This window comes from Pseudonaja textilis, chromosome 1, assembly GCF_049901715.1.
Source record: "Pseudonaja textilis isolate UNSWEBS1 chromosome 1, rPseTex1.2, whole genome shotgun sequence".
Taxonomy (NCBI): Eukaryota; Metazoa; Chordata; class Lepidosauria; order Squamata; family Elapidae; genus Pseudonaja; species Pseudonaja textilis.
In genome coordinates, this window is record NC_141990.1 from 54,629,130 (window position 1) to 54,651,265 (window position 22,136).

The 22,136-nt window shown below is 39.0% G+C and overlaps 1 protein-coding gene across 1 annotated transcript in view; it reads left to right on the forward strand.

Annotated features, from left to right (window-relative positions):
- LOC148127624 (ALK tyrosine kinase receptor-like) overlaps positions 1–22,136 on the forward strand; it is a 213,346-nt gene that overhangs the window by 114,254 nt on the left and 76,956 nt on the right. The window contains exon 3 of the mRNA XM_087929823.1: positions 10,338–10,465. Within this exon, the coding sequence (XP_087785949.1) occupies positions 10,338–10,465 (128 nt within the window). The remainder of the gene's footprint in view (positions 1–10,337; positions 10,466–22,136) is intronic.

The following is a 22,136-nucleotide window of genomic DNA, read 5'->3' on the forward strand; positions in this document are numbered from 1 at the left end:
CTAGGAAGTAGTTAATCTGGTCCTGGAAATCAGAACTCACTTAAGTGTTCTGTCAATTGAAATTTCAGTTATGCCTTTTCATCCTGTTATTCACAACTTCCTAGCAAAAAAGATAATTTTTGTGGGAAGAAAACTTAACCAAAATAAGAGTAAGTAGCTCTGTCTTTTCTTTATTACCTATTTATTAGCATTTTTTTCATCTTTACTGAGAAACTGGCACTTTCGAAATACCAGCTGCAGAGTTCTAGGCTACCCGTCTGCGATCTTCTTTTGTGACCAGACTGACTTTGCATCTTCTGTAAATAAAGATTTGTTTTTCTGGTTGTCAGATCTGCACTAACTTTTTCTGTAGCCACACTGTCATCTTCTTCTGCTTCTCTCCACTCCACCATTGGAATTGTCTCTAATCTCTTTTTTTAGAACTCCTGCTCAGCTTGGGCTCTTTTTCCCCATGACTTTCATCTACCATGCAGTTCTACTCGTGCTGTGATTACATGTTGAATCACAAGTCTCCCAGCATTTGCCAGCTTTTATTCCAGCTCCTTTTTAACAGTGTTTTGGAATAATGCTTATGTGGATTAGCGCTAAACCCTTTGCAGACTTTTTCTGAACATAGAATAGTAAATCTATGTCCAAAAAAGCCATTCCTTTTCACTAAAGAACATAACCTGGAAGGAAAACCTCCACCAAATAGTCTCCTTAAAGCAGATGCAGATGGAGGAAGAAAATTTTAAGTAGGTGAATAGATTGGCAGCTTTAGTCACCTGTCAGAAAGGTTTTTGGAAACAATATTCTTCAAACCAAACCCCTTAACCATTTGCCCAAAGCAAAATGGCTCTGGAAGTCAAAGCCCAGAGATTGAAGGAAAATGGTCATGCTTCTATCAGCATAAAATGGCACTAGGTGTTAGGTTAATCTGACTTTCAAGGGTTTGACTGCAAAGCCAACAGAATAGTCAATGAAGCCAGCTGATTCTAAAACAAAAAAAAAATGGTGAAATAACTAGGAAAATATTTCTGTTATTTCATCTAGCTACACAGTCTTAAAAGTAGCCTTGGGTTTTAATTGGGAGTCACACGAAGCCAATGTCATGAAGACACAATGGAAAATAGTTTCAGAGATTAAGCTGTGCCATAAAATAAGTGGACTGGTTTTAGGTTAACATGCTATTGTAGTGTATAGGTAGTCTTTGACTTACCACCACAATTGAGCCCAATTGAGCCCAAAATCTCCATTGTTAAGCAAGACAGTGGTTAAGTGAGTTTTGTTACATTTTACAATCTTTTATTGCCACAGTTGTTAAGTGAATAATTGCAGGAATGTGGAGTAATAGTTTTTGTCTCAGAATATCCATTCCTCAATTTTTTCAAAAATATTAATTTAAAATAATTGTTATATTCCAGTTTATCAGAGAAGTTAATGTTTGTTCCATTTGTATCAAAGTTTACAAAGAACTTTTCTTATACATTTTTTGGAATGAAAATGTCACCACAAATACTCTACAGAGGAATTCTGAGCTGACCAGACTTTAATAGCTTCATACTGACTATCAAGCAATAACAGCAGCAGCAAGAAGAACAACCATGACAATAAAAAGGCAGATGAGACAATCCTATTTGAACATTTCAGCCAAAACAGTAGCCGGAAAAAAGTTCCTACAAAGTTTTATGTCAGCTAAAGTTTGAAAATAAGGGTTCAATAGATCTTGGACATCTAACCAGGGTGGTGGCCAAGTGCCTTTACACAGCTGTGGCTTTTCCTAAAAGAAAAAAAAAAAATACAGTTGGCCACAATACCTATGCTTTAATCACATACCAGATGGATTATTGCAACTTGTTCTAGGTGATTGATCTAGGCAAAGCGATGACACTTCCATCTTCAATTATGAGTGTAAAAAAACCAAAGGGATCCAAAATCACCACCAAATGTTACCCCCACACTAAAACTATAAAATCTTGCCTGGGATAGCCAAACATTTTTATCTGTTGAATAAACAGAATTTGGCTTGGCTAATCCATGAACCATAGTTAACAAATTACAAAAACATAAGTAGCAAAACATTGTGAGTCCCAAATATACAGCCATCAGATTAGGACTGCTAAAATGCTGCCTGATATTTGCAGTCCTGTTCAGATACTCCTATCAAAATAAGCAAAACCCATATGGCTAATGTGATATGTAATTTATTATTCAAGTTTGGATCATTTAAGCTAACAGGTATTTGGCACAGGTATAGTTTTTGGCACACTTCTGTTTTATTTAAAACTCTTAGTTCACTGTAGGTTATTGTTCTGTCAAGATGATTTTGTTATATGTAATTTGTGCTTGCTGTTAATTGCAATAAGAGGTCTTGAGGGCTGTTATTTAAAAAAAAGGGAGGGCAGGAAGTAAACCTTTGAAACATAATTCATTCAACAGATTGCATTTTCAAAGAGATTACAAATTAACTCAAGTGATTGATTCATTCACCTTTAAATTGCAAAAGTGACTGCTCAGCATTTTTCTATTCATTTTCATAACTAGCTTTTCATAAAGAGTATGCTAAATATGTATATTCAGTCTCAAAGGATTGGAAGCAAATGTGGTTCTTTATATTTAGTTACAGTATTCAAGTGATTTACTGCCACTAGACCAGAAGAAGAGCTGGACACTTTTTGTTGTTGTTACAGTAAAGAAGATGATATTGGAATATATTGACATTTTTGGATCAGCAGAAAGTAATGTCTGTGAAGCTGTGGCATATGAATAAAACCATTTGATTTGAAGGGTTATAGCATAATAGATATTAGTTTCAATTTTTTAAGAATAGAAAAGTATTTTAAAGTAAAATCTTTTTGCAGCTTGATCAAGAACAGAATTATTTTGAGATTAAGAACCTCGTAAACTTTCTTACATATAGCCCTTTTTTTTTCATGAGAGAGTCTGAAGATCACCTGTTCATACCCATTAATTTTTTTAGCAAAAATCTCAGATTTTTGAAAAATGTTTTCATTGTTTCCACATGGGCACCACTCACTCAAGATTTCAAGTAAATATAAATCAACCATCTTATATTTCAAACCACTAGTATGTGTGTCAAGCTACACAGACAAAGAGGAGAGTAAATGGATGCTGAAAGAGTTGTATCTTCCTGTGCCAAAACATGGACTTTCCAGTTCTAGTGAAAATAAGTTAAAACTGTTAAAACTTTTCGATCCCAATAATCATCAGCTGGAGAGGCATGTGCTAATATACCATGGCAGAGCATATATATTTACTTTCTCAAAATATGTATATACTATAAAATGTTACAACATCTTACATATATAAGAGTAAAAAATGCCTCAAACAATAAATAATAATGTCAGACCAAATGAAAATGGGGAAAGTCTAGTTTATGATGATAGAATTTTAGTATGTCCAGCGTGTCCAGCAAGAGAATGTAAACTGGTCATGAAGTTTAAATGACTTCTTGTTCTCTCAGCTTTGGTATAACAACTGAACTCTCTCCCCCCGCCTTTTTTTTTTAAAAAAAATACTATTTTCTTGACTTGAAGTGATATAAATGACAGCCTTTACGTCACCATAATTGTTTATAGCCTGCAGATTTTTGATAGTATACTTTTAATTTTGCTACTAATTTATTGACATGGTGCCAGATTTTGTTTGAGTCACTTATTCACAGTCTACTAGTAAGCAACACAGTGGTGGATGATGCTTCCAACAGTGTTTGGGGAAGTTGACAGGAAAAATATGCAGGAATATTGTCAAAATATCAAAATTGTCCACAGAATTAAGAAAAAATAAATAAACTAGGCTACAACTGGACAAAACTAGACACCTCCAGATTAATACCCATCCTTTAGAAGACAAAGAGTATACATTGAACTATTTTGTAGCATTTAAAGGAACAGCCAAAATTGCCAAAAGAAAGATGGCTGACAATATTAGCATCTCTGTTTACTGGGAAAGCTTTAAGAGTATATAGCAGCATTTCAACAGGAGATGCAGAAATGGGAAAACTTGTAATTCTGCAACAATATATTTTAATTCCAGATTCATATTGACAGAGTTTCAGAGGATTATGATTTTTGAGGAAAGTATTTGAGAATTACCAGCTAGGCTTTGGTTTATGTGAAGAATGGTATAACCCAAAATTCAGACTTGGAAAGAAATATTAGAGGAAAAATCTGTGGTCAGGCTTTCATAATTGTAAGATAAAACTGTGTGGGAGAAAGAAGGACAGACAGACAAACAGAAGGCACGTGGATAACAGCTGCAGTAACCCTTTTCTCTGTGAAACTTCAAGCAATGCATCTTAACAATTCTCCCATCTCAGGGACTGAACAAAATGTGTACTCCACAAGGCCCTTACTCTGTGGCATTTCCTCCAAAAGAACTATAGAAAAATATGGCAATTAGTGGTATATTTTTTCTTTGGGGACTTTGTCAGAGAGGCGGGCATCTGCTTTGTAGAAATTGGCCTCAGAGCATATATTCTTTGTGTGAGGATCAGTCACTTCTGAAGGCACATGTGCTACAGTTTTTTAAAATGAATCTGGCTCCCACTGGGCCATTTACTGCCATGAATTTCAGCAGCATAAAATACCTGCCTGACATTACCTCTGGAAGTTTAATATAGTTTTGATGGTAAACTATAGGTGTCTAAAAATTTAAAAGTAAAGTTTATTGCATCAGTAACTCAGGAAAAACAATTCCTAAAACTCTTGACATATTTAGCCAGAGGGTTAGTGGTGGTAAAGAAATAGAAATTATTGTTGAGGGCCACCATGTGTCTAGAATTAAAATCCATCTGTCTTGGAAAGGGTAAAGGATGTTTTGCATGACACGCTCTAGTATTTCACTATAAAGCATCTCTAAAACTAACTTTGTCCTTACTTTTGAAAGAATAATTATCTATTAGGATTTTCTGGTGGCAAATCAAGCTACTTTTGTTGTCAGAATTTAAAGAGAACCAGCCAAGGGTAATATTTGGATAAGTCTGATGCTCCTGTTACTTTGACCCTTAAATCATGTTCTTATTTTTACCCGTAAAGAGAAAGACAGTGGCACTCACCTTGTAAAAAATAGGAATTATTTCCTACTTTGTTACTGTTTTTTAACCAACTTTAGTAAGCTTCAAAGAAAGATAAATAGAAATAAGAAAACCATAAAAGATTTAAAAAAGGGAGGAGAGATCAAAGAGGGAAGAAGTTAAAAAGTAACAAGAAAAAAGAAAAAAATATGCAAAAAATTGACTTCCAATTTTCTTCAATACAGATACAAATATGTAATAAAATAGCCTCTTACTCTAAATTAAAACAAAACCATAAACAATATAGAAACTAAACAATAAAAAGCTGTGTAGCAAAATAAGCACTTATTCTAAGTATAAACATAAACCTTAATATGTATGTATGTATGTATGTGTGTATGTATGTGTGTGTGTGTATATTACAATACACAATATTTTATAATAACAACAAATTAGAAACCTAATTATCAAACCCTAAAATCAAAACCGCATTTTTATTTTTCTCAATCAAGAAGCCCATGTATAGTCTCCATATAGAAGTCAAATAAACTTTTATCTTTCGGCTTTCATCAAAGTAGTCAATTTTGCTATCTCTGCCAGTTGCATTAATTTCTCCATCCAGTATTCATTTATATCTTTCCACTTCTGCCCATATGCTGCATTCATCATATACAAAACAAAATAAAACTATCTTGTTATTTGCAAATAAATCAAGGGAGAGGGACAAAAAGTCAAGAAAAGTTCTAAAACCACAACTGAATTGTGAAACAGTACTACAACTACATGGATGTGGCTCCCATCCTGATTTTTAGATATCCCCCACAGCCTTCCCCCATATGAATTACCATTTTTCCCATTTTGATTACAGGTGTGGCCAGGGCCTCTGCTTTCATTTTTCAATGCAAATTCAATCCCTTTCAAAGTCGCCTTGTTAATATTTCTAAAATATCTATTTTAAAAATCACATTTTTAAAAAATGGGGTTTTTCCCCCTTTCTTTAATTCCTCTGCACACTTGCTTTTATTTTCTAGAGCATCTTTAACATTTGTTAATTCTGTTTGTGATGGGATGAATGTTTCTGGAAAATTTTACAGAACTCACAAATGACATTTGTATTTTGGAGTGCAGTTTTCCCAGTCTGACACATTTTAATTTAGAATCAGGTGAGATGAAGTCCAGTACAACTAGAAAACACCAGCTTGAGGAGAAAACATAGAACAAGTATCATGTAGTGGTTAAAGTGTTGGAGTAGGAGTAGGGAGATTTAGATTCCCTTCCTTAGGCATGGAAGCCAACTTGGCAGTCTTGACCAATCACTACTTCTTGTCTGCAACAAGCCAAATGCAAAATATACTCCCTTGTTGTATTATGCGTTATGTAAACTAAGCAAGCAAAATACAGAGATCCTGCATCTAATACAAAGAAGAATAAAAACAATTATCACAAACTAACAACAACAATAAAAGCTTCAAATTTCCAAACTTCAACTAATTTGAGGAGTATTCTAACCAAAAAAGCAGAAGCAGCAGAGACCCTGGGAAAATCCTTAAAAAATCTGCAAGAAAATTCCCCACCCCGTTTTCCTACTGATTAATCATTCTTTATTTGGGATCGCAGGATACTGTCTCCAGCTCCATTCTCGGGGGTGGGGGAGGGGGGGGAAGAGAGACAGACAGACAGAAGACTGAGACTTTTGGCTTCATGAAAGGAAAGCAGCAGAAGCAGCAGAAGTCTTTCTTTCTCTCCTCCAAACTCCACTAGAATGGCACAGCCTCTTGGAGCAGGATGCCTTGTAGGGTCCCAAAGACTCATTTCTGGTGGAGTTTGGGGGAGAGAAAGAAAGACTTTTGCTGCTTTCCTTGTGTGCAGCCAAAAGCAGAAGAAGAAAGAAGTGGAAAGAAGCAGGCGCATGGGGCTAGTGGGGCTAGTTCCCCCCTCCCCTCACTACCTCATGTTGTTTGCAATGCAAGTGACATGAGCCCATGTGTTCCCATGGGCCATGTGGGTGGTGAAGCCTTGTGTTCCCGCACAGCCTGGATTAATTGCTTTGAGGATGCTTTGGGCATGACATTTCTCTGTGGACCACCCAAAATTTTCCATGGACCATCAGTGGTCCACAGCCCACCATTTGGCAACCACTGGTCTAAGCAAACCTTTAAAAACACAGTTTGAACCTTTTCTCCAAGGTAATACTAATACTCATCATAAAATTGTTGTTATTGAAATGACAGGTGCCTTATTCTGATTGCTGGAAAAAGAAACGAGAAAACAATGCATTAATTATTACAGCTGAAGTTATTCTGCAATTTTTTCTAGCACTGCTTTTTATTGTTTTGTTTGTTTGCAGATGAGTAACTGCAATAACTCAAGCAAAAAAAAACTTATTATTTGTTTTTTATGAAGTATTCTCAATTTGGTGACCCAAAGGAATCCATGAAACAAAAGTAATGATCTCGAAGAATAGATCCTGGGAGGAAGGGCAAAAACAATAGCAGAACTTTCTACTTTCAATTGTCTCTCACTGATCCTTAAGCAACTCTCCAGCCTGTATATTGCCAAACAGAGTAAAATGCTAAGCAAAGCAGATGCTGGGTTGTAGTTCTGGAATTCCGTAAGCCATGAACTTGGAAGAAACATATTCAAGGCACTGAAGCAGAAAAGGAGTTGATTATGGCACTGTGTCTCCCTTTATGGATGGTGACAATTCTGCCAATATTCAAGCCAAAAATGACAAAATTAGAAACAGAAGCGGTATAGTGGTTATCTCTAGATAGTAACTACAGAGATAGCCACTATGCTACTTCTGTTTTTAATTATTCATATTTTTGCTTTTATTCTCTGTGATCCAAACCTTTCTAAAAAAATAACCCTCACTAAAAAAAAAAAATCTCCTGCCCTTCATTATATATGTAATTAATAAAAAAGAGTTAGGTTTTATTCCTAGAAATTTTTAGTACTAGAATTAGGTTGAGCTGAAGCGAACTTCCTCAAAAGGGAAGAAAGGCAAAGAAAAGATTAATGGAGCTTTAACTCTCTCTTCCAGCTGCTAGCACAGACAGTCTTTGTGGTACCACAAAATAAAATTAGTCTAGTCTCTTATTGCGCATTTTGCTTTTCAAACCCCTGCATCTATATAGTCTGTTATGCATCAATGATTAACTCATCATAGCATTTTTTTAAAAAAGGGAGTGGGAACAAGAAATGAGGGGAAATGAAAGACATTACATCCATTTAGTGACATTTGTGATTGCTGGAAACCATTTCTTTCCATTTAGCCAGATACTCATGATTATGCATTAACAGCATACAAGTGGATATTGTGAGATATAGGCCCACGGGTGGACTGCTACTGGTTCACCCCAATACGGGTGGACCTGTAGCTAACTGGTAGCTAATTTTATGGTTGGTTCGGTGAACCGGCCGAAATCCCACCCTTGGCTGGGTCCACCCACCCCATCCTGTCCCTCCCAGGACTACCCACGCAGCCCATTTTGGATCCCAGGTAAGTACAGGGCCTGCATGGAGGCTCAGGGAAGGTGAAAAATGGGCTTCCTGGAGCTCTGGAAGGCCAGAAATGGGCATGTTTCCAGCCTCCAGAGGCTCTCCGGAGCCCAGGGAGGTCATTTTCACCTTCCTGGAGGTTCGAGGAAAGCCTCTGGAGCCTGAGGAAGGCAAAAATGCCCACCCCACCATGATGCAGGAGGCCGACTATGCCACGCCCATCATAGCCACACCCACCCAGCAACCAGGCAGAGAACCAGTTCCTAAAATTTTTGAAGCCTACCCCTAAATAGGCACTGTGCTCTGGAAATACAAACATGAAGAAAAATAATAGTCACTTCCACCAGTTTGTTGAACATGCTGGTATTTATCTTATTTCACAGAAAGTGATAGATGAACTTTTTCTCTGGTATAGGTAGCATATATTACTATTACTTTGTTCATGGATCTTGTTATCCAGGTTCATAAGTTCTGACCCACAATGACTAATTTTAATTTTAAAACTAATAGCAGTGGTTGGAATAAGATGCCATTTGTGAGAAAAATACTCTAGACGTGTAAGGTTGGGAATTACTCCTGGGACCATAAAACAAAGTAGTAAAAAATGAAGAAGGTAAAGTGCTCTGGGACTTTAGAATTCAAACAGACAAGCGTCTGATTCATAACATTTCTGATTTAACAGTTGTTGCTAAGAAAGACAAAAAAATCTGGCTAGTGAGCCTTGCAATACCTGGGGACAATAAATAGAAGAGAAAGAAATTAGAAAGACCTGCAAATGGAAGTAGAACAAATGTCGCAAAAGAAAGCAAAGACAGTATCAATAATAATAGGCAACTTGAGTGTAGTCACAAAATATTTGGACACAATCGGCATTGACAAAATCACCATCAGTCAATTGCAAAAGGCAGCTTTAGTTGAAACAGTCTACATCCTACAAAATTACCTTTAATATAATTAAACAACAACATCTGCCTATCCCAGTCTTTGGGAAGAACTCAATAGGTAGACAGATAACAGATAATCAGAGTTGAAAAGGACCTTATAGGTCATCTAGTCCAACCCCACCACCCAAGCAGGAAACCCTACACCATTTCTGACAAATGGCAGCCCAATCTCTTCTTGAAGGTCTGACATGATGGCACTTCCACAACTTCCGAGGGCAAGCTGTTCCATTGGTTGATTGTTCTCACTGTCAGAAAGTTTCTCCTTATTTCCAGGTTAAATCTCTCCTTGTTCAGTTTCCACTCATTATTCCTTGTCTGACCTACAGGCACTTTAGAAAATAGCTTGACCCCTTCCTCTCTGTGGCAGCCCCACAAAAATGCCAGATCCTGTCTAAACATCTGACTGACTCTACAACCAAGCATGATTTATTAAATTTATATGCTGCTCAATTCCTAGGGAATAGTGCAAGAGGAATTTCAAGCATTCAAAGGTGTTCTATAGCTTATAGCTCCATTCATGAGGAAGCCACAGACAGACAAAGTTCTGCTGATTTTAAGGCACACAAAGAAGCCTGCAAGATATTTCTAGTTATAGTAGTGTGATAGACCATGGTGATAAAAGTGTTAGTAGCTAGTAGAACCCATTCTTAGTAATATCTCAAATTCTCTCAAATCTTTATTCTTTTTTCTCTCTTTAAAAAAAAGCCAAAAGCAACTAGGGTTCTTTTTTTAAGGGAATTCAGTAGAAATGAGACCTTGGTCGACTGTATGATGGGGCAGCTGTGAAATAGCTAATTCTGCATATATGCCTTTTCCAGTATATGCTTCCTTACCATGTTTGTCCTCTCTTCTTTCTTCTTGTTGTGTCATGAAAACAGATGGGTGCTTCTTCAACAAAGGGTTGGATATCTAGAAAAGCCCTTTCGGATCTCCTTGGAGTATACTGCTAATGGAAACAGGAGTGTAGCTGCTATTGATTCATTTTCAATGAAGAATTGCAGCACAGGTAAATGTGAATCTTTTTTCATCTTCTATCTTGAGGTATTTTGGCTTATTTGATATTATTGGAAGAGGAGATGTTTCTTTATGGCAGGGGCATCAAACTCACGGCATCATGGCAGTGTCATGTGATGTATCAGAACTCTTTCCCCCTTTGCTAAACTGGGTGGGAGCATGTGATGCATCCATCCCACAGCCCGCAAGTTTGACACCGATGCTTTATGGTATAGAATTTTGGCTTTAGAAATAATTGAGGGGTTTTTTTTTTCCAGTGCCTTTGTCCTAAACATAAAGCCCAGTACTTAATGTTATAACTGGAGAGTTTGGAATAGTAATGTTACTCGGGCCTCTTTGTTTTGTTCTTGTTTTATTTATATGCAATGTGCTTTATGACTGTATGGTAATATACCTTGATATAAATCATTGTTGAAAGGCAAAGTAGAAATAACAGAAATAAACCATGTCCTCCCCCATGTGGATATAGACGCTGTAATTGTGAATAATAAAATGTTACTGTCTTGTTTCTTCAAATTTCTGAAATACCGCCATTTATACTCTTTTAACACTAAACTTTTTAGTTCTGTCATGAAGACTTTGAAGTTTCCAACCTCAGCATATAAATATTTTTGACACTGTATTCCTTTTTATATTCAAGACTACACTGGGTCTTGTTAAACAACCATGTTTTATGTCTCCTCTTGTATTGTCTGTACTTTCTTTGAGGATCTGAAGAATTCCTGTAGCTATCTACTTTAAATCCAAGACTCCCCAGTCCATGTTGACAGAGTATAGTTAAGACAATTTTTCCCCCTTTGTATTGTCAAAAGGTGTTGTGTTTTAATATCTACACTCCCCAGCCCAGCATGGCTATACTTGTCACTATGTATGTTTGACTCATCTGGAGGGTACAAGATGGTGAAAAGCTCAGATTCAAAATTACAAAACATATTAGCATAGAATTTGATCTAATAACTAACTGTAGACTAAGGTTTTGTCTGTATGTACAACAGTTCAGGGTTTGGAAGTGTCCATAAACCTCAAGATCTATCACCTGGTGAGGATAATTGTGAAAGGGAAGAGGTCTTCTCTGACCATGCTATTTCCTTGACTCCTCTACTTTTAAGCATATCCAAAAATCAAGCCTTTCCCTCTCCAACTCGTCTAAATCCTTTTGATTTGATCACTCCAAATTGATTTTGGCTGATTTAGATTCGGCTGCCCTAGAAAGCTAGAGATAGAAGGGTATAATTCTGGAAGTAGAGGGATAAAAATCCTCTTTTTATACCACACAAGACAAAAATTGAGAGAGAGGAAGTGAAAATAAAAAGCAAACAAGAGCTTGTCAGTTTCAAGAGCTTCTGAATATCTTTATAGCAATATTGGATTTGCTCTCCTTTATTCTTCTTTCCAGATCTCTAATATTTTGTATTGTATTGTTCTAGCAATGAGCACATCTTTAACCCCAGCTAGAAGTTATATTTTCTCTCTCCTCATGACTGCCTTCAAAATAGCATTGCTTATTCAAGGTTACTACTGAGTTATATTGCAATTGGTTGCAACAACAAGCTTCTAGTTGCAATGGCACTTCATCATCAGGATGCCATCTTGAGTTAAAACCCTGAGTTCTTTTCTTTCTTTTGAAGGTTCCTCAGTCTTACATTATTTCAACCATTTACCACAGAATTCTTTTCCCATTCCATTCTGATCATTTCTCCACTTAGAATCACACAACCCTTCTTGTGCCAAAATAAACATGATGAGGCTAGGCTTCATAATACTTTAATGATGTGGGACCTCAATTATGGAAAGCTTTTAAAGAAAATGTCTAGAGCACTGTTTCACAGCCTTTGTAACTTTAAGATATGTGGACTTCAACTCCCAGAATTCCTCATCCACCATGAAAATGAAAATTGGAGTGTCTCGCAGTTGTTAAGGTTGAAAAAAAACAGGTCTAGGCAGGGGTGGGATTCAGAATTTTTAACAACTGGTTCTGTGGGTGTGGCTTAGCTGGTGGGTGTGGCTTGGTGGTCATGTGACTGGGTGGACATGGCTTGGTGGTCATGTCATTGGCTGGGCGTGGCCAACTCTATCACTCACATCGAGGCACACATCTCCTCACCTGGCCTCTCATGACTGTGTGGATGCTGCAACACTCGTAAGTGTGAAAAATGGTCATAAGTCACTTTTTTCAGTGCCATTGTAACTTTAAATGGTCACTCCACACAAGCAAAATACCAGCAAAGGAGGGAAAAAAAACTCCAGAGAAGTTCCTGAGACAGGAAGTCTAGTCCTGCCAAGAATGTAATAAGGTTAACAGAGAGGCAGTTTATGTAAGCAACACCAGAATATTTCCTTCCTGCCTTCCTTACAGGATTAGGCCAGTAATTTTTTCTAACAACCGGTTCTCCAAACTGCTTAGAATGTTAACAACCGTTTCTAGCAAATAGGTGCGAACTGGTAGAATCTCACTCCTGGATCTAGGCCTTTGCATTATTGAATTTAGTTGTTCATACTTTTGCTCACTTGGGAGAGGAGAGGAGACGAGAAGAAAGGAGTGGAAAACCTATGATATAGTTTTTAAGCCAGTCATTGGAAACAAGGCTTCATCCAATGCTTTTATAGAATAAACTAAATAAAGACTAAAGTAATAGGGCTATAAAAGGATGAGTAATTTGATGTTCTTTCACAAAAAATCCTTGCCAGAAAGAGTAAAATAAAGCTGCACTCATAGACACCATTTTTTGGCTAATGCCAAAAGAGGCCTCTGAAGTTTCACCAAATCCTTTGCTGTGGCCAATTGCATCATCTCTGAGCATCAACAGTGCAAATAGTGTCAATTTCCTGTATCAAAGCAACATATTGAGGCAAAGCATGGTTTTCTCATATAGTCCTATAAACTAATCAGTGCAATAAAAATAGTATCAAATCTACACATTAATGTAGGAACAGTGAATTACCTAAAAGCTATTGCAGCACACCCAGCTAAGATAGAAATGTAAATGTAAAATCCCTGAGCAAATAAATAACACGTAAATAAAAGTCTCCCAAAAGGTTTCATTCAATATAATCTTAATTTGGGAGCATATACTGTTACATTCTACTGGCAATCCTCTCTAGAAAAAAATAAAGATGGAAATATGATTATTTCTGAGCTGAGCTGGTGTCTCATAGGATTTTACTGTGATCTAATGGATTTTTGTCAGGTTGATCAGAAGTCCATAAAATCCCTTTTAAAACTATCCTGAACATTTGCTTATGGATTATCATTAGAGACATAAATCTAATCTTCTCTTCTGTTGAATCAAATCTTTCCTAGCTAGGGAATTTTAGTGTAACTTACATTCTGCAGTGTTGGCACAATGTCTTGCTGGGACAAAAATACACTATTCTGAATGGCAAACAAAACATACTGTCTTCATTAATGGGGAAAGGGAGGAGGATCTGCATCAGAATATTTCAAAAATATGGAGTGAGATTCAAGTAAAAGCCAGTATTGTGTGATCCAGGGGGGACTGTTGATTTGCTATGGTCCTCCAGTGTTGATGTACATATGGTAGCAAATAAGAAACAGATTCTGTTTGATATTTAGATAAAGTGAGAAAATTTTTGAATTATATGTGTATTTCATGCCCAAAATAATTGCATTTCTCAGTTCTTATGTTCCGGTAGATCTTTCAGCTGCTGAGAAAAATGGGGATGAATTGGAACATTTTGTTTTTCTCCAATATAAAGTTCCTGCTGAATCCTTTTTCCATCAACAGTAGAACTCTGACCTGGCACATTTTAATTGAATAACTATGAAACAGAATGATTCACAGTAGGTAGCAGTCTGTAGCCAACCTTGGCTAAGCTTGCAAAGACTAAACAGGGTTGGAGATGGTCAGTATACAAATAGGTGGCAACCAGGAAATTCCATTATCTGTGGGCTAGAGAGAGAAATCAATAAAATATCCCTGAAGAAGAAAATGACAAATGTGAAGAAGATGGTGTCAAAGAATTGCATTGTTGTCAAAGGAAATGTGTCTTTATAATCACCAGGCCTAACTATGTTCTTGTTGTCACCAAAACTAAAGGACAACTGTCTTTTCAGTATAAATTTTCAGGCATGCAAAAATGGACAAGATGGATTCAAATTCCAAGAACTTGTAGCTACCTTTTGCTTTAATTCATTAACTGCTCTCATTTTTTTTTCTTTTTAAAAATATGTTTTCATCTTTTCCACATGGAAGTAATGTTCTGTAGAAGGAATTGCATCCCCAAATAGCAAATTTCTCACTAATAAGCAATCCCAGAACAAATAATTTATTAACCACTTTTCTACCACTAAAATCCGTAACTGGTTTTATTAATATCCAGCCAATAATTTTAATTTGTTCATTCAGAACTACAGTAATTGGTTCAGCAATATTTAGTAATTGATGGCAATTTCTAATAATAAAAGCTGAGTTCATTTCCTGAGAAATGTATTGACTTGTTAATGGCATGTAATGGTTTTCATAGAAATACTTTCTATCATTTTGAGTAATTTACAAAAACATTGTATTCTCTCTCAAACACTCCAGTTCCAATTAAAATAAAGTGTTTAGTAGTAACCAACTAAATGATAAGTAATTGATTTTCTTCAACTTCAGCCAATTGAACAAAGCAAAAGTGGATTTTTCTATTTCTATTTCTTTGAATAGATTTTTAGATGAGTATATTTTTATCCCGCCTCTATTATTTTTATAAATAACTCAAAAGCATTGAATAAGCCAAATATTCCTTCCTCCTCCTATTTTTCCCCCACAACAACAATCCTGCGAGGTGGGTTGATTTGAGAGACAGAAACTAGCCCAAAGTTGCCCTGCCAGCTTTCATGCCTAAAGTGAGACTAGGCATAGGAGAAAAGATACATGTGTGTGACACTTATGTGGGACTTCTTCTAAGGAAATCATCCTTTCCTCCTTTTCTGAAGGTTCCTGTCACTCTCACTGTACCATGAAGATACCTTCCTAACTATACTTAAGGGTTATATGGGATATACTCCTTAAATATAGTTAGCAATATTACCAGCATGTCATCTACAACTCACCAGAAAGGCAGATACATTTAGCCGTTCCAGTTTAAGAGAAGTCATTTTTCCCATTTTGTGACACAAATTTTCTTGTACAAGCAATCTATGGTGCCTGTGATCATCCCTGTTGGTGATGAGTTATTTTAGGGGTGGGCCTTAACTCTGCCTTAACTCTTGCTGGCCATTCAAAGCAGATTGGACTGGTCACTTTTTAGCAATGGCAATAGCACTGAGACTTATATACCACTCCATAGTGCTTTACAGCCCTCTCTAAGCGGTTTGCAGAGTCAGTACATTGTCCCCACCAATCTGGATCCTCATTTTACCAACCTCAGAAGGATGAAAGGATGAGTCAACCTTGAGCCAGACAGGATCGAACTGCAGGCAGTCATAGAATTAGTCTGCAGTGCTGCATTCTAACCACTGCACCCCATGGCTTCTTTTACCAATTTAACTTGTGCTGATTTATTCCAACAGAAATAAATACTCCTGGATTCAAAACTGATAAATAAATAAATGTTACCCTTAAAAATGGAAAACAATCCTTGTTAAAAGTAATCTTTATAGTGGTTGCAAGGAGAGAAGGAATTTATATCTTTTTACTTCAGACAAAAACAAAGATTAAGGAACTGGAAAGGAAAGAGAAAGAACGTGTGTATGTTTGATCTACCCTTTTTCACACCACAGATTTAAACGTAATCTCCTTTTCAGGCTTAAAAGTCTGGCTACAGTTTGAAAAAGATCAATTGAATTTCACCTTTTTATATTAACTTGCACAGGGAAAGTAAGAGGGGTGGGAATCTCTCCTGAACAGATATTTTAGATAAGGCAGGAGTATTTTCTGAAATTTCAAGCCTGGTCACTCTGGCAGGAAAATTTGGAAGGGGGGAATGTGGTGGGGGTGGGAGGGAACTGATTACCAGCCATAAATACAATGCACCATCTAAGAGTATCTTCAACATGTTTTGTTTGAGCGTCTTTGTAGGGAGCCTGACTACGCTGGTGCAAAACACATACAAGCAGTAATTAATTGCTCTTTTCTGGCCAGCTATCAAAACACTCCTCCCTTTTAAGTCTATCCCATCTTAAGAGGAATTGGTCAGTGTTATTTGTACAAGATTCAGTAGAAGGGCAGATGAATCCAGAGGAATTTACCAAGCATTTTTCTTGAACTTTTATTTATTTATTTTATTTTATTTGGTTTGTCAATTGCTTACAAGATAATAGGTATAAATAAAAACATAGTTATGAATACATGGATACATATAAGAAAAATAAAAGAAACAATAGGACAGGGACAGTAGGCACGTTGGTGCGCTTATGCACGCCCCCTCCAGACCGCTTAGGAAAGGGGTGAGGTCAATAGTAGAACGCCTAAGGTTAAAGTTTTGGGGGTTTGGGGAAGAAACCACAGAGTCAGATAGAGTATTTCAGACATTCACTATTCTGTTGCTGAGGTCATATTTCCTGCAATTGGTGTGGGTAACCTTGAGTTTGTATCTATTGTGAGCTCTTGTATTGTTATGGTTGAAGCTGAAGTATTCATTGACAGGTAGGACATTGCAATGTATGATTTTATATACTATACTTAGATCGGGCCGAAGGCGGTGTAGTTCTAGGTTGTCTAGGTCTAGAATTTCAAGTCTAGTGGCATAAGGTATTCTGCAATGAGTAGAGGAGTGGAGAACTCTTCTTGTGAAATATTTCTGGACTTTCTCAATTGTGTTAATATCAGATACGTAATGTGGGTTCCAGACTGATGAGCTGTATTCGAGTATTGGTCTAGCAAATGTTTTGTATGCTCTAGTTGGTAGTGTGATATTACCAGAGAAAAAGCTATGTAAGATTAGGTTAACAAATATTAATGCCTTTTTGGCTATGTAGTTATAGTGGGCTCTAGCACTTAGATCATTAGAGATGAGTACTCCAAGATCCTTGACAGAGTTTGGATGATCAACAAGATCTTGACTATTCAGCTTGTATTTCGTTTTCCTATTTTTTTTGCCAATATGTAAGACAGAACATTTATTTGTTGAGATTTGAAGTTGCCATTTGTTTGACCATTCTGATACATAGCCGAGGTCTTTTTGAAGGGTAGCAGTATTGTCTGTGGTGTTGAATAGCTTTACATCATCAGCGAAGAGAATGCAGTTGTTCTTGATATGATCACAGAGGTCATTTATATAGAGTATGAAGAGACTTGGTCCTAAAACACTGCCTTGGGGGACACCACTGTTGACAGGTACAGAATTTGATAGGACGCTCCCAATTTTGACCATTTGTTGTCTGTGTGACAGGAATGCTTCTATCCAGTTATGTAGGTGTCCAGAGATACCATAAGATTTTAGTTTTAGGAGTAGCTTGTCATGTACCACTGAATCAAAGGCTTTACAGAAGTCTATATAGATTGCGTCTCTTGCTTTGCCCTGATCGAGTTGTGTAGTCCATATGTTTTTGCAGTGTAAGAGTTGCAGATTACAGGATAGTTTTTTTCTGAAACCAAATTGTCCCATCCTTGGCCTTGTTTCTGAGGCAGAATAGAATGGAGGGTGGAATGGTATTCTACTGGTTTGCACTGGTTCTATGAACCAGTTGTTATGGTTCCCGGTAGTTCGGAGAACCAGTCAATTGGGCCTCTGGCTGGCCCCACCCCTCTCTGCTTGCTTCTCTGTTCCCTGCCTGGTCAGTCCCTATCACACATGTGCAACCTCATGCGCATGTGCAACATGCCTGCAGCCTGCTTCTGCCCACCCACCAGGGCAGCCATTGCTGCCTGCCTTTCGCTATGACACAAGCCTCTTTGCTGATCTGCCTGCTCACAGGTAAGCCTGCAAGTCGCGCTAGTCCTTCCTCCACTGTCCCCAGGCCTCCCAGAGCCCCCCAGCCCTCCTTGGGGCTCCCCAGGCCTCCTGCAGCCTTCTCTGGGGCCCTTGCCAACCACCCAGGGCCTTTCTGGGCCTCCTCCCACTGCCCGGGATCTTGCTGGGCATCCCCTCCACTGCCCGGGATCTTTCTTGGCCTCCACCCACTGCCTGGGACTTTGCTGGGCCTCCATCCACCTCCCAGGATCTTTCTGGGCCTCCCTCTACCACCTGGGGCCTTTCCTCCCCCCCACCACCACCACCCAAAATCTTTCTGGGCCTTTCCACACCACCCGGAAACTTTCCAGGCCTTCCACCACCACCCGGGACCTTGTTGGGCCTCCCCCCACTGTCCAGGGCCTTTCCGGGCCTCCCCTCACTGCCTGGGATCTTTCTGGGCCTCCTCCCCCTTGTGCCCATCCTGGGCCTCCTCCCACCTGGCTGCCAGCTTGATAGGAGGAGAGGCTGCTGGTTGGAGCAATGGGAACAGTGGTGCTGGGCTCCCACGGCAGCAAGTGCAAGGGCATAGCTAGAATTGGAAGAAAAGGCTGCACATCTCTGGTAGAAAGAACCAGAGCTTCTTGATGCTAGAGCAGCCACCACCTCGCTCACAGCTGCTCATCCAAGCTGCATGGTGTTGCCCCAGTTCTTTCCGCTATAGCTACACAGCCTTTTTATTCCAATTCTAGCTCTAACCAGCAGCCTCTGCTCACATCAAGAAGCCAGTGGCTAGGCAGGTGAAGGCCAAGGTGGGGCATTGTTTCCAGGCCAGTCCAGCTGGCAGATGGGTGAGCAGGCAGCCCTCAGGGTGATGTGCCGATGGCGGCCCATAGCCATTCAAATTCCCTGCTGTGCTGGGACTGAAAGGAGTGGTGGAGGTGCCCCAAGAGGGAGGGCGGGAACTCCAGGGGCCACTTCCCATAGCCGCGCTGCCACCACCACTGCCCCACCATCACCACCGCCGTTGCCATGTTGTGCCCTGAAAGGGAGGCTGGGAACTCCTGGGGCTTCCCATAGCCATGCCACCGTCGCCAGTGCCACCGACCATATGCTCCGAAAGGGAGGGCAAATAAATGTTCTGGGGCTGTTGCTTTCTTCATTGTCCCTGTTCTGGACTAGCAGGCTCGTAGCCTACAAATCTGATTGGCCCGCTGATGACCGATCGTGATTGGTTGCCATAGACTGATGCGATTGGCTAGTAAACGGGCTGCCGTGATTGGCCCTGCCAAGAGCGGCAAACTCAAATCGCCTTCATTGGCTGCCTAGCCGTAGCCAGCCCTATATAAAGGGCTGCTGCGGCTGGGGTTAGTTGCTCAGATCTGAAGTCACAAATAAAGAGCTGTTGTTGCTATCTGAGTCTTGCCTCCGTTCTTGAACCGTCCTCCCAGATCTAACAGTCCCACTGCTCATTACTCTGAAGTTTGCCTGATAAGTTCTCCCCAGACCAGGGGTCTGTATGTGTGTATGTGTGTGTCACAAGAGAGAGTTTGGTGTGTGTGTGAGAGATAGAGACAAGGAAGGAAAGGAAGGAAGGGAGGGAGGGAGGGGGAGGAGAAAAAATAAAGAAAAAAGAAAGAGCAAGAGAGAAAGAGGAAGGTAGAGAAAGAAATAAAGAGGAAAAATAAAGAAAGAAATTAAAATAGGAAGGAAGGAAGAGCAAGAGAGAAAGGAAGGAAGAGAGAGAGAGAAAAAAGAAAGAAAGAAAGAAAAAGAAAGAAAGAAAGAAAGAAAGAAAGAAAGAAAGAAAGAAAGAAGGAAGGAAGGAAGGAAGGAAGGAAGGAAGGAAGGAAGGAAGGAAGGAAGGAAGGAAGGAAGGAAGAGAAATAGGAAGGAAAGGAGAGAGAGAGAAAAACCCTGTTGTACTATTTTTAATTGTTCCATTTTTTATTATATATTAATATTTTATACTGTCCCTACACCTAGAGTGATTTTACTGCCTTTCTTTTGCCCAGGTATTTTTCAGGGTTTACATGTCTATAGTCCAGAACATAAATACATATATTTAACAGAGTTGAAAAGGACTTTGGAGGTCTTCTAGTCCAACCCCCTGCTCAGGCATGGAAACTGAGGGTGCCAAATTCTGAGTAGAGGTACTGGGAAAGGTGTCAGAGTAACAGAATAACACTTAGAAGGGACATTGGGGGGAACCCTATACCATTTCAGAGAAATGGTTATCCAGACTTTTCTTAAAAACCTCCAGTGATGGAGCACCCAGAACTTCTGGTGGCAAGCAGTTCCACTGGTTAATTGTTCTCGCTTTCAGGAAGTTACTCCTTAGTTTTAGGTTGCTTCTCTCTTTGTTCGGTTTCCATCCATTACTTCTTGTTTTGCCTTCTGCTTCTTTGAAAAATACATTGCCTCTCCCCTTCTTTGTGGCAGCCCCTTAAAAGCCTGTTGCCTGTCACACTCTTGGGTTAAGCATGTGAGCCATTTGTTCCTTTCAGTGGTCCATGAAAGTACATCTACAGTACGTAGATAATAAAGTCAAAAAATGGTGAACAACATTGTTATAGAACTATAGATAAGTTGAGGCTGGGTGTGACAAGGAATGGCTGGGAGGGGAGGGGCCAGGCGAGGCACCCCTTGACGTGAGTGACATTGGGTTGGTCATGCCCACAGTCACATGACCACCAAACCACGCCCAGCCAGTCACATGACCACCAAGCCACACCTACAAATTAAGCCACGCCCACCGAACCAATTGTTAAGAAATTTGAATCCCACCCCTGGATGGAGGGCGGTTCAATGCCACCCTTTTCTACTTCCTAACAGGACAGTGAGGAAGAGACTGAGAAGAAAGGAAACTCTTAGCTTCATAAGTTCAAGTTCATAAATGTAGCTGGAAGGCTGTATTCTGGAAATGCTACTTTATAGAGTTAGCACTGCAGTCCTTTGACAGCAATGCTGTTAAAATCGAATTCTGCTTTTTAAGTAGCTGCAAGTAACCAAAGCCATTTCTAGCTTTTAGGCTAACATTTGAAGAGATAGCACCGAGAAGCCTATTACCTAGCAGTCATTGATTCACACTCCACGCAATGCAGCATGATTTTCCCATTGTATGTCATGGCATAGGGAGCGCCTTAGCTAAAACGATTAAAGCTCAGGCAAGTGCTTAAAGGCAAGTAACACAGCAGCCAGGCTGGGAACTTCAGCCAGCTTTCACAACCTGCCATCCTCCAGAAGGAATATCCCATTTGAAGGACACCAGTTTAGAAAAATGGGAATCACCTATAGCATTTCAAGTAAAAAAAAATGCTTTATGCAGACTGCAGACTTGAATAAGGACAACCAAGCAGAGCATTGGGTCAGAAAAAGCCACATGCAATATATCACATGAGTCTTTCTTATAGGTGATAGCTGTAAGAAAGGGAATTTTTAATGGATAAACTTCCATGCACAATTGAAATGTTATTATCTATGTAGAACAATAAAAGTAGTCCTTGATTTACGACCATAATGGAACCCAAACTTTCTGTTGCTAAACAAGACAGTTGTTAGGTGAATTTTGCCCCATTTTACGAACTTTAAGTGAATCGTTGCAGTTGTTAAGTTAGTAACATGGTTGTTAAGTGAATCTGGCTTCCCCGTTGACTTTGCTTGTCAGAAGCTGGCAAAAGGGGAATCACATGACCCTGTGACACTGCAACCATCATAAATACAAGCCAGTTACCAAGCATCTGAATCAGGGGTGGGATTCAACCGGTGTTACTACCGGTTCGGTGAGAGTGTGTTTTGTGCAAAATGTGTGCAAAATTGTGCCAAAA